Source organism: Leucopleurus acutus, assembly GCF_964270905.1.
Source record: "Leucopleurus acutus genome assembly, chromosome: 19".
Taxonomy (NCBI): Eukaryota; Metazoa; Chordata; class Mammalia; order Artiodactyla; family Delphinidae; genus Leucopleurus; species Leucopleurus acutus.
In genome coordinates this window covers 6,353,519-6,365,516 of record NC_139161.1, presented here as the reverse complement: position 1 = coordinate 6,365,516, position 11,998 = coordinate 6,353,519, and the positions used below count along the sequence as shown (strand labels likewise).

General features: G+C 61.6%; 2 protein-coding genes across 2 annotated transcripts; one reads left to right on the top strand and one right to left on the bottom strand.

The window, feature by feature from the left end:
• Nucleotides 1–263: 263 nt before the first annotated feature.
• On the bottom strand, nucleotides 264–2,854 carry GPR142 (G protein-coupled receptor 142; the record flags this gene model as incomplete). The annotated part of the gene is given in 4 exon segments (XM_082860760.1): nucleotides 264–1,135; nucleotides 1,773–1,931; nucleotides 2,763–2,814; nucleotides 2,816–2,854. Coding segments are annotated over 4 exon segments (1,122 nt in total).
• Nucleotides 2,855–7,460: 4,606 nt separating this feature from the next.
• Nucleotides 7,461–11,856, top strand: BTBD17 (BTB domain containing 17; the record flags this gene model as incomplete). Its single annotated transcript, XM_082860324.1, has 3 exons — nucleotides 7,461–7,632; nucleotides 9,232–9,508; nucleotides 10,782–11,856. Exons 1-3 carry the CDS (start codon nucleotides 7,548–7,550, stop codon nucleotides 11,854–11,856), a joined length of 1,437 nt encoding a protein of 478 aa, XP_082716450.1. The 5' UTR covers nucleotides 7,461–7,547.
• Between the last annotated feature and the right edge of the window lie 142 nt (nucleotides 11,857–11,998).

Sequence of the window (11,998 nt, the reverse complement as noted above, 5' to 3'; positions counted from 1 at the left end):
GAAGCCGGAGAAGTAATCAACTCAGGGAATGAGAGGTGGGCTCCAGGAAGGGGTGGGCTGGAAACAACTCATATTCATCCATCCATCCATCCATCTATCCATCTATTCAGTCACTCATTCATTCATTCAACCAACACTAATTTAGCTTCCTGGGAAGCCACCCCTGAAGGAAGGAGCCTCTCCTTTCATCCCCAGACTGCAACCACAAAGACCCCAGTAATCTGGCTGTGAGCTGCCCCAAGCTCCCTGCATGGGCTCCTCCTCTACAGTCCTGCCCCTTTGGGGAGTCCTGTAGGCTTCAGCACAGGTTCCGCCACCACGCCCGCTGGCTGTGACCCCAGGGTGCAGGGCAGGTGGGCGTCATGGATGACCTCCTGGACAGTGGCCCGGAAGGTCTTGCTTACAAAGGAGTAGAGCCCAAAGTTGACGGCTGTGTTGAGCATGGCCGCCATGTTGGCCACATCCAAGGCCAGGTGGACCCTCCAGTCCCGGTAGACGGGGGCCACGTACAGGTGGTAGAGCATGACAAAGATGCGGGGTGCCCAAAGGAGCGCGAAGAGCGTGGTGACACCCAGGAGGATGGCGGTGCTCTTGCCCACCCGGGGCCGAGGCCCGCTCTGGCCCCTTCTCTGTAGCTGGCAGACAATGGCCGAGTTGGCGACCAGGAAAACGCCGCAAGGGATGAAATAGACGATGAGGCAGTGAGCCCACTTGAGGACCTTGTCCAGTGTGCTGGGGGGGTCCTCGTCCCTCCACACGTCCATCCACCAGTAGAAGGGGATGCCAGTCAGCAGGGCAGCACCAAGGACAGCAGCGACGGCCCGCCGGGTCCGGCCTGGGGATGAGGTGGCCCGATGGCGCAGTGGGTGGCACAGGGCGCTGTACCGGTCGACCGTGAGCAGGACGGCGATCCAGACTGAGGCGTGGTTGGCAGCAAACTCCAGGATGTTAGCCGCGCGCACCACAGCCTGGGGCACCTTTCGGGCCAGCACTGCTCCCTGTAGGAGGAAGCCCACGAACACGATGACTACCTGGGTGATGACATCCGAGGCTGTGAGCGCCAGAAGGTAGTAGTAGGAGGGCTTCCTGGTCCTGGCGGCGAGGCGGGCCAGGGCCACTGTGGTCAGGAGGTTGACTGATGGCAACCGAGGTCAGGGAGGGGAGAGGCCAGAGGGTTAGAAGGGCTCCTCGGATTTGCTTCCTCATCGTCCCTCCCCACCTGCTGGTTCTGGCTTCTCTTTTCCTCTTTCCAGACCCTTCTTAAACCTCACTTTGTCTGGAAGGTTAATCAGATCAGCCCTGCCTTGTCCAGTCACGCGCCGTAGGCCACTGCCTTATACACTAGCTTCCCTGGCAACGGGCACAGGGATGGGCAGTTCCCTAATTCCACCCGTCCTTTCCTGCATCCACACCCCACCCGACCCCCAGCTCTGCTCTCTGAACGCAGTGGATGGTACAGGAAGCTTTTGATGGAGCTGGGGGCGGTCTTGCACGAACTTAGTCATCCTAGGAGGTGCCCATTCCTGGGGGTAGAAGGGGGCTGTCTGCTGTGGTGAAAACTTGGGTTTAGCTATAGAGCACCCCAACTGCTGGCCCCTCACTTTTACTCCCCACTATGCTTGGCTTTCCAGTGACCCAGATCACCCCACAAAGGAGAGCCCTGGGGTCTATGATCCTGGGTTTCAGGGGTCAGCCCAGAGGATTGGCACCCATTGAAGGAGGACGCCAACTTCTGGGCAACCCCAGGACCCCAGACCCAGCTCCCCACTCACCAGGCAGCCCCAGGCCCAGCAGGACGCTGTAGTAGATGACAGGGATGACCCCGGCCACACACGGGGACCTCTCTGGGATCTCCGGCCAATGGCCTTCAAACTCCTGGCTCAGCCCGCTGCCATTGGGTGTGAGCATTGGCGTCACCTGTAGCTGGCCCGCTAGGAAGCGCAGAGGGTGGGTTAGAGCATTTGGTTCCTTTCCAGCCTGGCCTGGCAGCAGCCCTGCACTGCCCCTGACCCTGAGGGCTTTACTCACCCCCACTCTGCGCAGATCCTGTGGTCAGGCCCAGCCAAACGGTAACGCTTCGTGCCAAGCACACTCCACCCCAGCCCACCCCGCAGTGGCCCGGCTGCCCCGCTGGCGGGAAGAAGCACTTGTTGGTGTTTCTTGCTGACACGGAGATTATTTCTCGATCATATTTGCTCCTGGTGGGTCTTCAGCCTGCAAAGCAGGGCCCTAAACGGGCTGCTAGTCACGGTCAGGAGGGGGTTTGGGGGTGGGACCCTGGGCCTTGCTCCAGGCGGCCTGAGCCAGAGGGTCTGCACCGGCGCTTGGGCAGCTGTGTTTTTAAAGCATCCCGGGTGATCCTGACCCACAGTAACTGACGGCAGCTGCACTCTGCCAACAGCCACCCACCTCTTTAAGGAGAGACGTTACTGAGTTCCGCTCCTTTCTACGCTCGAGAGCACCCTCTCCTAGTGCTATCGGAGCTGGAATGGCCCCGGTTTTCAGACTGGGAAACTGAGTCCAGAGGGGGTAAGGTGACCTGCCTGCCGCCACACGCAGCTGGCAGGTGGCCAGTCTGGGATAAGGACCTTCCTCATGCTCTGGTCCCTGCCTCTCTCAGTCCACACTTTAGGAGTTTAGGTTCCACCTTCCAGCTTTTGATGTTTCCATATCCGCTTCCAGCTCCCCTCTCCCGGACTCTAGATTCCTCACTGGCTCTGCCGCCTTACTCTCCCTGCCCACCCTGGCCCTAGACACTTTACCTGTCTCTTGTCCTGCAAGCCGCATGCTCCTGGGGCCTGAGTCCTGGGTCACCCCGTGGCTTTTTCTGGTGGTCCCAGCAGCGCGCTCTCATCATCGCCAGCTCTCGGAGCGGTTGTTTGCCCCAGGATTATTCCAGCGGTGCGGAGCCTGACGGTCGGTGCAGGGAGGTGGGGTGGAGGGGGGAGGGAGGAGGGGGAAGGGGAGGGCGGGGCAGAGGCCCGGAGCAAACCAGGATGGGGAGGGTGCACAGGCAGGGGAGGGGCGAGGCTGGGAGGCAGACCTTGGGGCGGGGGGTAGCATCAGGGCTCTGGTTGGGCTGCCTCGTGCTCCAGGGCACTCTGGGAACCGGCCTGGCCTCGGTCTGCCAGTCAAACCCCGGGCGTGAGGCCTTTGGGGAAAGGCAGACAGATTCCAGGAGCTGACTCAGAGGGGGCTGGGGGGAGGGAACCCGTGCTGGGGAGGGAGAGCTGAGGCTGCCCTGGGCAGGACCCAGATCTGGAGCGAAGCCCCACGGGCCAGGTTTGAAGCAGTCAGTGCCGCGGTGGCTGCGGGTGGTGGGACGAGAAGGAGACTACCCTGGCGGGCTGTTGGCCTGGAAGGATGGCAGGAAGCCATGCCCAGTGCTGGCTGTGACGACCAGGCCAGCGGAAGCCTGACCAGGCTGCCAACAGCGCTGGGAAACCCAGACCCAGCGGCTCCTTGCAAGCCGTTGTTTTCCTGGCCCTGGTGAAATGGACCATCCTTTAAGGAAAATTAGTCACCGGCAGATCAGCACCATCCGGCGTGGCTTGCGCCCTGGAGAGGCTGGAACCTGTGCCCGGCCGGCTCCCCAGCCCCATGCGGGGAAGAGCGACCGGTGCAGCCCACAGAGGGCACCCGGGACAGCGTGTGGAGTGGCTCGAGGAGAGCTGAGGCCCAGCCAGCAATCGCTTCCCACGCTCACCCTCTGGGAACGTCCCAGAGCTGGTTTCCCTACGTTAGATCCCACTTCCTGGGCTGGAGCTACCTGGACGCCCACCCCCAGCCTCACCTCCACGCGCAGCCCTGGAACTCACAGAGGCCTTGCTGACCCCTGCTGGCTGGGGCCTGACCCTGAAGTCCTCCGAGAGTCCTCTGGCTTTGGCCAGGTCCCCTGGGTGGCACAGTGGGACCAGAGTAGGCACTACCCACTCAGGTCCCCAGGCAGAGTGTCCAGGACTCCAGCCCCAGAGGGTGCGAGGAGCACAGATAATTCCTCAGGCCACCCCCTCCCTGCGCCAGGACGCTGTGGATGAGCAGGGGGCCGTTCACAGCCGGGTGTGAGGGGCTCTGCTGACATTTCCTGAGGACCTACCCTGTCCTACACGTGTCACCCTCCCGGCAGCCCCTCAAGCTAACTCAGGTTACCTCCGTTTCACACAAGAGGGGACCGAGGCTCAGAGAAGGCCAGCAACTCCGCTAAGCCCACAGAGCTAGCAAGTGGAGGTTGGAAATTGAACGTGGGTTTGTCCCTCCCCCAGAGCTGTTCGCCGGTCACTCGCTCCCACCATCTGCTCTCCGGAAGAGCAGGGGCTGAGGCAGCACGAGGCCACCGTGAGCTCGGGCTTTACGGGGAGAGGAAGTGGGCCAGGCGGACAGCACTCGGATGCGGAAGGCCCTCCAGTCGGGGGACAGCAGGATGGAGGCAGGAAGGCAGGTGTGCCACCGCGGGACAGCCCGGCTTCAGGGGAAGCTTTCAGTATCATGTCAGTTACTTCAGGGCGCAATTCCTTCCTGTGTAGCATCGCTGTGCCCCCCTGAATCCACGTGGCCTGGAACCTAAGCTCAGGATTCGCTCCTCCCCAATCTAAGCGTTTGGGGGCTCCCTAGCTCAGGAAGGGAGACGTCACAGGTGCAGCTGGGGTGGGGCTGGGGCTGGGAGCCCACCCCTCGGCCGTCCTGTGTCTGATCACTTACGCCACAGATCCAGAAACTCTATATCTGCCCCAAGCTTGCTTCTCCAGCACTAGAGATTCCTTGCCCCACGGGGATCATCTATGGCTACTGAAACATTGGCTACTGAACATTCGTTCAGGTTCTTCCGTAAGCTGTTACCCAAAGGGCCGAATGAACTTTTTCGCCAACACAGTAGCTTCCCAGAAAAGACAGTATGGGGCTGTGGAAAGAAAAGTCAAGCAGCAACGCAGCACTTGAATCCTGGCTCTGCCCATTCTGAGCCTTGAGTTATAGATACCCTTGCCTCGGGCGGGAAGCGACACTGCTCTCTGTTCTAGCTCAGAGTTGCTCTCAAGGAATTATGGAGCTTCCAGATCGACAGGGCAAAATGAAACAGATTGTCTCAGATCTTCCATCTCCAAGATTGGGCAGGGCGAACGCCCTCCTTCTTCTCTCCAGCTCCAAGACTCTCACGCACACCACACACACAAACACACGCACGCAGGGAATTCCCTGGCAGTCCAGTGGTTAGGACGCCGCGCTTCCACTGTAGGGGGCACGGGTTCGATCCCTGGTCAGGGAAATAAGATCATGCATGCTGTGCGGTGTGGCCAAAACAAAACACGTGCATGCACACCTACACACCACACACACATACACGTGTGCACACATACATAGCGCGCACACACACACACACACACACACTCCAGAAAACCTCAGACTAAGAAAATGAGAACGGAGAATGCGTATGCCTGGAAAGCCAGTTTCTAAGTCAGTAGAGGGGTTTCAGGGATAACAGAAGTTAGAGCTAGTAAGAGGTGGAGCCTCTCAGAGGTGGGGAGTCAGAGGTGACCCTCCTGAGTCTTCTTGGTAACCTGGGCCCTCCCCGATCCTTGCACACTTGAAATGCCATCCATGTAATTCTAGCAGGTAGACCTTAGCTTGGGGGTGTACATGACAATCGCTGAGATGCTGAGAAGACACAGGTGCCCTGGCTCCTAGGTGGAGTGTGGGAGATTCCAGCGCAGGCAGCCGCACCTCTAGGGGCTGATGCAGCGCCTCAAGGAGGCTGGAGTTAAGACCATTTTCTGAGTAGCGGGTTCTCTTAGCGTCATCTTTTTATCATCCACATTCCTGTCGGAAAGCATTGCACATGGAAGCCGGGATGCCCTCAGAGGCCACGACCCCCGTCACACTGAGGCTCTGTTTTTCTGAGCTGGGCCAGGGAGGTGGTGCAGCCCACGGGAAGGGCAGGCAGGCAGCCAGTGGGCAAGGGATGGTGGATCTGGGCGAGGGGAACCAGGCGTGAAGGTCAGGACAGCTGGGAGGGGTTTCCGCTGGGCTGGACAGCTACATGTTTGCCAACCCGGACGAGGCAGGTGCCAGACCCACTTCCCGCTCTCTCTGTGGCTCCAGAGAAGGGGGTGGAGCTGTTGGGTCTCTCTGTGCCAGCCCGGGGCAGAAATCAATGCGTGGAGCTGGTCCCTGGCATCCAGAGAGCAAAGGAGGGTGGGCTCCCACCCATCCCCAGTTAAAGACCCAGCCTCAGGAGAAACTCTGAGCTGGATCTCTCAGGAGCGCACCCCACCTCCACCATTTCAATTCATCAACTTGGAAGGACTCCCTCCCATGGAGATCGGGGCCAGGCCCTACTTGCTTCTGGAAAAGGTGAGGCCTCCCCAGCACCTGCCCACCCATAACACACACCCCTTGGGCTCCAGACGCCACCCTCCTCTCTCTGTTCCTTTGTCCTTAGAAGAGCTCTCCTCTGTACTAACCCAGCTGAAACGGCCACCTAGCTCTCTGCCAGTTTCTCCAACTGTCAGGGTGGGGTACTGGGTCTGCTGTGTGTCTCCTTGGAACTCTGAGATGGGAAAAATCACACTAGGAGGTTGGACAGAAACTGGTAAAAGAAGCCTTCCAACAAGGTGAACCAAGAGACCGGAGACCTCTTGGGAAGGTGAATTACAGGAAGGAAGTGACCAGGCATCTCCAGTCCCCATGCCTGCATTCGGGCTGCTTGGGCGGCGGGTGGGATGCCTGCCGAGGACCAGCCTCCAGCGAGGTGGCCAGCTCTGCTCTGGGCAGGGGTGCTCCGTGCAGGGGTGCACAGGCTCGGGTGCAGCTCCTCTATGCCCAGCCCTGCCATCTTAGCTCACCTTGACCCGGGGTGAGGGGTGTGCTGGTCACAGCCCCCACCTCCCTAAAGGCTCATCACCCTCCCAGGAACATTCTTCAGAGAAGAACACGAAAATGCTATCAGTTACCCCGCGGGCCCCTATTTGAGACCCTTGCCCTCCTTTCTGGAGAGCCAGCCCACCCCAAAATGGGAGGGGGGGAGGGGTGGGAGCCTGAGCTGCCGCCGTGTTTCTCTTCCAGGCCCTTCCTTTGCAGCCGGCTCACCACAGCTCCCCAGCCGTGACGCTGGCAAGCTCGTGCTCTGTGCCAGGGTGGAGGCTGAGCCTGGGATCCGCGGAGGGGGCCGGCGACCCTCTGCGCTGGTGGCGGCCACTGGTTCTGGAGCCCTCTGCCTGCCCTTTGGAGAGCCTTAAACTTCCCAGAAGAGGAACGACTCGCTGTGCCAGGTGGTAGGAGCTATGGGGGAGGGTGCCGGATCCGTCCCCCTCAGGGGCCCACCGGCAGCACAATAGCCCCTGGGGCTGCTGCTCTCTGGCTTAACTCGTTGCCTGGGCAACAGCTGGGGCCCGTTTCCACCAATCCACGGCAGAGGCTGGGTGGTGGGCGGGAAGCCAGCCGGGGGAGGGAGGGCACCAGCCCCTTGGGCGGGACCCTATATAAGGAGGAGGAATGTGAGTGGAGAGGTCTGGGCTTCGCTCTCCCTCCAGTGGGCTTGGGGGCAGGGCACAAAGATGCTTAGGCTGGGCTACACCAAACCTGGGTCCTGGGCCAGCTTCTGGGCCATCCTGACCCTAGTGGGCCTGGTCACTCGTGCAGGTGAGTGGGCAGGGGGCAGGGAGAAGGGGCAGGACCTTCCGGCTTTAGCCACACACGGCCAGGAGGGGGCGGTGTCCAGCCAGCCAGGACGGGCGCAGAGTGGATTTGATCACACAGCTCCGTGGAGGAGGGCAGCCTGCCTCCGAGGGGACGAGGGCTGGGCGGGCAGGCAGGCAGGCAGGAGTCTCAACGACAAGAAGACCCTTCCACTGTCCATTGTCCCAGGCAGCTGGGCCCAGCTAGAGGCGAGTGGGGATGCCAGCCGCATTCGGGGCCTTCAGTGTGACAGCTTGGAGAGGCGGGGCTGGGAGATAACCTCGGGCTCCTCTCACCCTTTCTTCCTCCCTCTGTCTCCCTTTTGCTTTACACAAAGATGCTCTGCTCTCCTGTGAGTGTCCTCTCCAAGAGCGCACATGGGTCTCGGGACTCGTGTGTGTGTGTGTGTGAGTGTGAGTGCGTGTGTGTGCATGTGTGTGTGTGTGAGTGTGTGTGTGTGCGCGCGCGCTGGGGGGTAGGTGTGCCCATCTGCTGCTGTCAGCTCCTCACACTGTGCTCCGCTTGGAGAAGCTGCTGGCAGTGTTTTCTGTCATTGAGTTTTCTGTCACCGAGGGCATGTCCCCAGCTGACCCTCGCGGTATCCCTGGAAACATGTGAAAAGGGCCCAGCGTGCCCAGCCTGCAAGGCGGGAACACCAGCCTCAAGGCACAGGTACCCCGAGAGTCCTGTCCAGGACAAGCTGGCCCTCTGTGCTTTCTCTGGTCTCCCGCAGGCCAGTGGAGACGGGACCCAGGAGGGCTGCTGGGCCTGGAAGCTGCTTCCCCTCCAGGCTGCAGCCTCCTCGCACAGCCAGGCCCTCCCCTCCCACTCAGCGCTGGGGCGGATCCTCGGCCCCCCCCCCCGCCCCCCAGCTTGCCAAGCCCATCCTCTTCCAGGGCCTCTGGCAGGCTCCTTCTCAACGCTTCCTCAGGGAGCCTGTCTCTGATTCCTGCACCTAAAGGAGCTGCCCCCCCACTGCTATCACCTCCCTTATTTACCACAATCGAAAGCTACAGTGCTCACTTGTGTATTTATTGCCTGTCTAAGGAGCTTGTGCTTTGACGAGTGTAAGAAGCTGGCTTGTTTTGTTCACTGTGCTATTCTGAGCTCCCAGGAGCGTGTCTGGCTTGTAGTAAGTGCTCAGTTTGTTAGTGACTGCACTCCTTTGGACAACTCTTCCGAGGGATGAGGTGCACAGTTCCTCAGGAGGTGAGACGGGGGGGAACCAAGAGATTCCTCGACCCCCGCCTAGGGGTCTGGCATCATGGAGACCAGCTCTGGACACTTTGTCCCACGCTGGGTCACGAGATCTCCCCGCCAGGAATCTGCCCACCTTCCAAGAGCATCCTCTCAGGGTCTGCTCAGGGTCAGGTTTACAAGCTTACACACGTGCATCCACGCACTTCATGGGCACAAACAGGTGAGCACACAGCCTCCCCAGGCTCATCCACTCTCTGCCCACATCCAACCACATGCATGTCCAGCTGGTCCCCCCGCAACCCCAGCATGCTGCCCGGGGCCCGGGTGCCTTCTCAGGCTGTGCCGTGTTCCTTCCTGCTACAGCCCAGAAAACCGATGTCGGCGGGGAGTCAACGGGCACCTCCATCAACCACTCCCAGACGCTGCTCCAGCGCCTGCAGGAGCTGCTGCGGCAGGGCAATGCCAGCGACGTGGTGCTGCGGGTCCAGGCTGCGGGCACCGACGAGGTCCGAGTCTTCCACGCCCACCGCCTGCTGCTGGGACTGCACAGTGAGCTGTTCCGGGAGCTGTTGAGTAACCAGAGCGAGGTGGTGCTGCAGGAGCCCCGGGACGGTGCTGCTGTCTTTGACAAGTTCATCAGGTGGGGAACGATCAGGGGGAAGACTCCAGGACTTTCCAAGCCCCTGGCTTCTCCACTCACAGGGTGATGGAAGCCCTGGATCGTAGCAGACATCATGCCCATTCCCCGGATGTCATTAGGATGACCGTGCAACCGCCTCCTTCTTCCCTCCTTCCACTGCACTCCTGCAAAATGCAGCGTGACTCCCCTGCCCTTGCCTGGAGGCTCTGTGTGGTTTGATGTCACTTACCAGTCACCCTCAGAGCTGTTTCCAAATCTGGCCCTGAGAGCTTTTAAAAACTGTAGATTCCCGGGCCCCACCCTGGATCCTGGGCTTCCCGTCTAGGGTTGGGCCAAGCAGTCGTTTCTTTCCTTTCTTAAAAAAAAATATTTATTTATTTATTTGGCTGCGCCGGGTCTTAGTTGTGGCACGTGGGATCTTTAGCTGCGGCATGCGGGATCCAGCTCCCTGACCAGGGATCGAACCCACCCCCCGCGTTGGGAGCGCAGAGTCTTAGCCACTGGACCACCAGAGAAGTCCCCCAAGCAGTCGTTTCTTATTTTAATGTCTCCGGGTGGCTTTGGTGTCTGGTCCCGTCTTGAACCAGAGGGCTAGGGAGCTAAAAACGTTAGCCATCTCTCTGCCCCATCTCCTGCCTCCTGCTAGTGGGGCACCATTCACACTCTAGCCTGAGAAAGTGACCCTGATTTGACGGCTTAGATAAGATGGCTGCAGAATTCGGGTCATTGCTTCCAACTTCCGGGCAACGGGAAGAGGGATAACACAGAAGGGCCAAAGGGTCTCCCCGCCACCCCAGTCAGTTCTATTTAACCAGCCTTCCCCCAATCCCACTCTGTGCCGCTGCGGACATCTCATTGGCTAGAATTCAGTCACGTGCCCGCACTCGCTCTAAGGGAGCCTGGGAAACATCTTTTAGTCCCAGAGGCAAACAGCGAAGGGAAATGGTGCCCACCCTCATAGCGAGCAGCTGGCGGCATGGGAGTCCAGATAGTAAACCCCGCAATGGCAGGCGCTACATCTGTCTTCTTCTAGCACAGAGCTCGGCACCTAGTAGGTGCTCGATACATGCATGCTATTTCCATGTCCCCACGAGAAACGGAAAGAAGAGGCCGTGAGGTCGGATGCGCCTGGGAGGGCCCTTCTGTTGGCGCCCTTGACCATGATGGTCTCTGACCAAGGCCGGGGCCCTCTGGACCCAGAAAGCGGCTCTGGGTGGGGTCGGGGTGGGCCCGCCCGCCCTGACCGCGCCCCATCTCTGCGCCTCTCCGGCAGGTACCTCTACTGCGGCGAACTGATCGTGCTGCTGGCGCAGGCCATCCCCCTGCACAGGCTGGCCACCAAGTACGGCGTGTCCTCCCTGCAGCGGGGCGTGGCCGACTACATGCGCGCGCACCTGGCGGGCGGTGCGGGCCCGGCGGTGGGCTGGTACCACTACGCGGTGAGCACCGGGGACGAGGCCCTGCGCCAGAGCTGCCTTCAGTTCCTGGCCTGGAACCTGTCGGCCGTGGCGGGGAGCGCCGAGTGGGGCGCCGTGAGCCCCGAGCTGCTGGCGCAGCTGCTGCCGCGCTCGGACCTGGTGCTGCAGGACGAGCTGGAGCTGTTCCACGCGCTGGAGGCGTGGCTGGGTCGCGCGCGGCCGCCCCCCGCCGTGGCCGAGCGGGCGCTGCGCTCCATCCGCTACCCCATGATCCCGCCGGCGCAGCTGTTCCAGCTGCAGGCGCGCTCGGCAGCCCTGGCGCGCCACGGCCCGGCGGTGGCCGACCTCCTGCTGCAGGCCTACCAGTTCCACGCCGCCTCGCCGCTGCACTATGCCAAGTTCTTCGACGTCAACGGCAGCTCCTTCCTGCCGCGCAACTACCTCGCGCCCGCGTGGGGCGCCCCGTGGGTCATCAACAACCCGGCCCGCGACGATCGCAGCACCAGCTTCCAGACGCAGCTGGGCCCCAGCGGCCACGACTCGGGCCGCCGGGTCACGTGGAACGTGCTCTTCTCGCCGCGCTGGCTGCCCGTCAGCCTGCGGCCCGTCTACGCGGATGCCGCGGGCACCGCGCTGCCCCTCGCGCGCCCCGAGGACGGCCGGCCGCGGCTCGTGGTCACGCCGGCCAGCAGCGGCGGCGACGCGGCGGGCGTGAGCTTCCAGAAGACCGTGCTGGTGGGGACGCGCCAGCACGGCCGCCTGCTGGTCCGCCACGCCTACAGCTTTCACCAGAGCAGCGAGGAGGCCGGCGACTTCCTGGCGCACGCCGACCTGCAGCGGCGCAACTCCGAGTACCTGGTGGAGAACGCCCTGCACCTGCACCTCATCGTGAAGCCCGTCTACCACCCCCTCATCCGGACCCCCAAGTAGCCAAGCGGGGCCCGGGGCGGGAAGCTCGGCGTCCCTGAGGCCTCTGGCTCGGGAAATACAGGCCCGGCAGAGATGGGCCAGAGGGACCAGGAGTGGCATGGCCAGTGGAGGTGCCCACCCTGGCCCCTTGGGTGGAATCCAG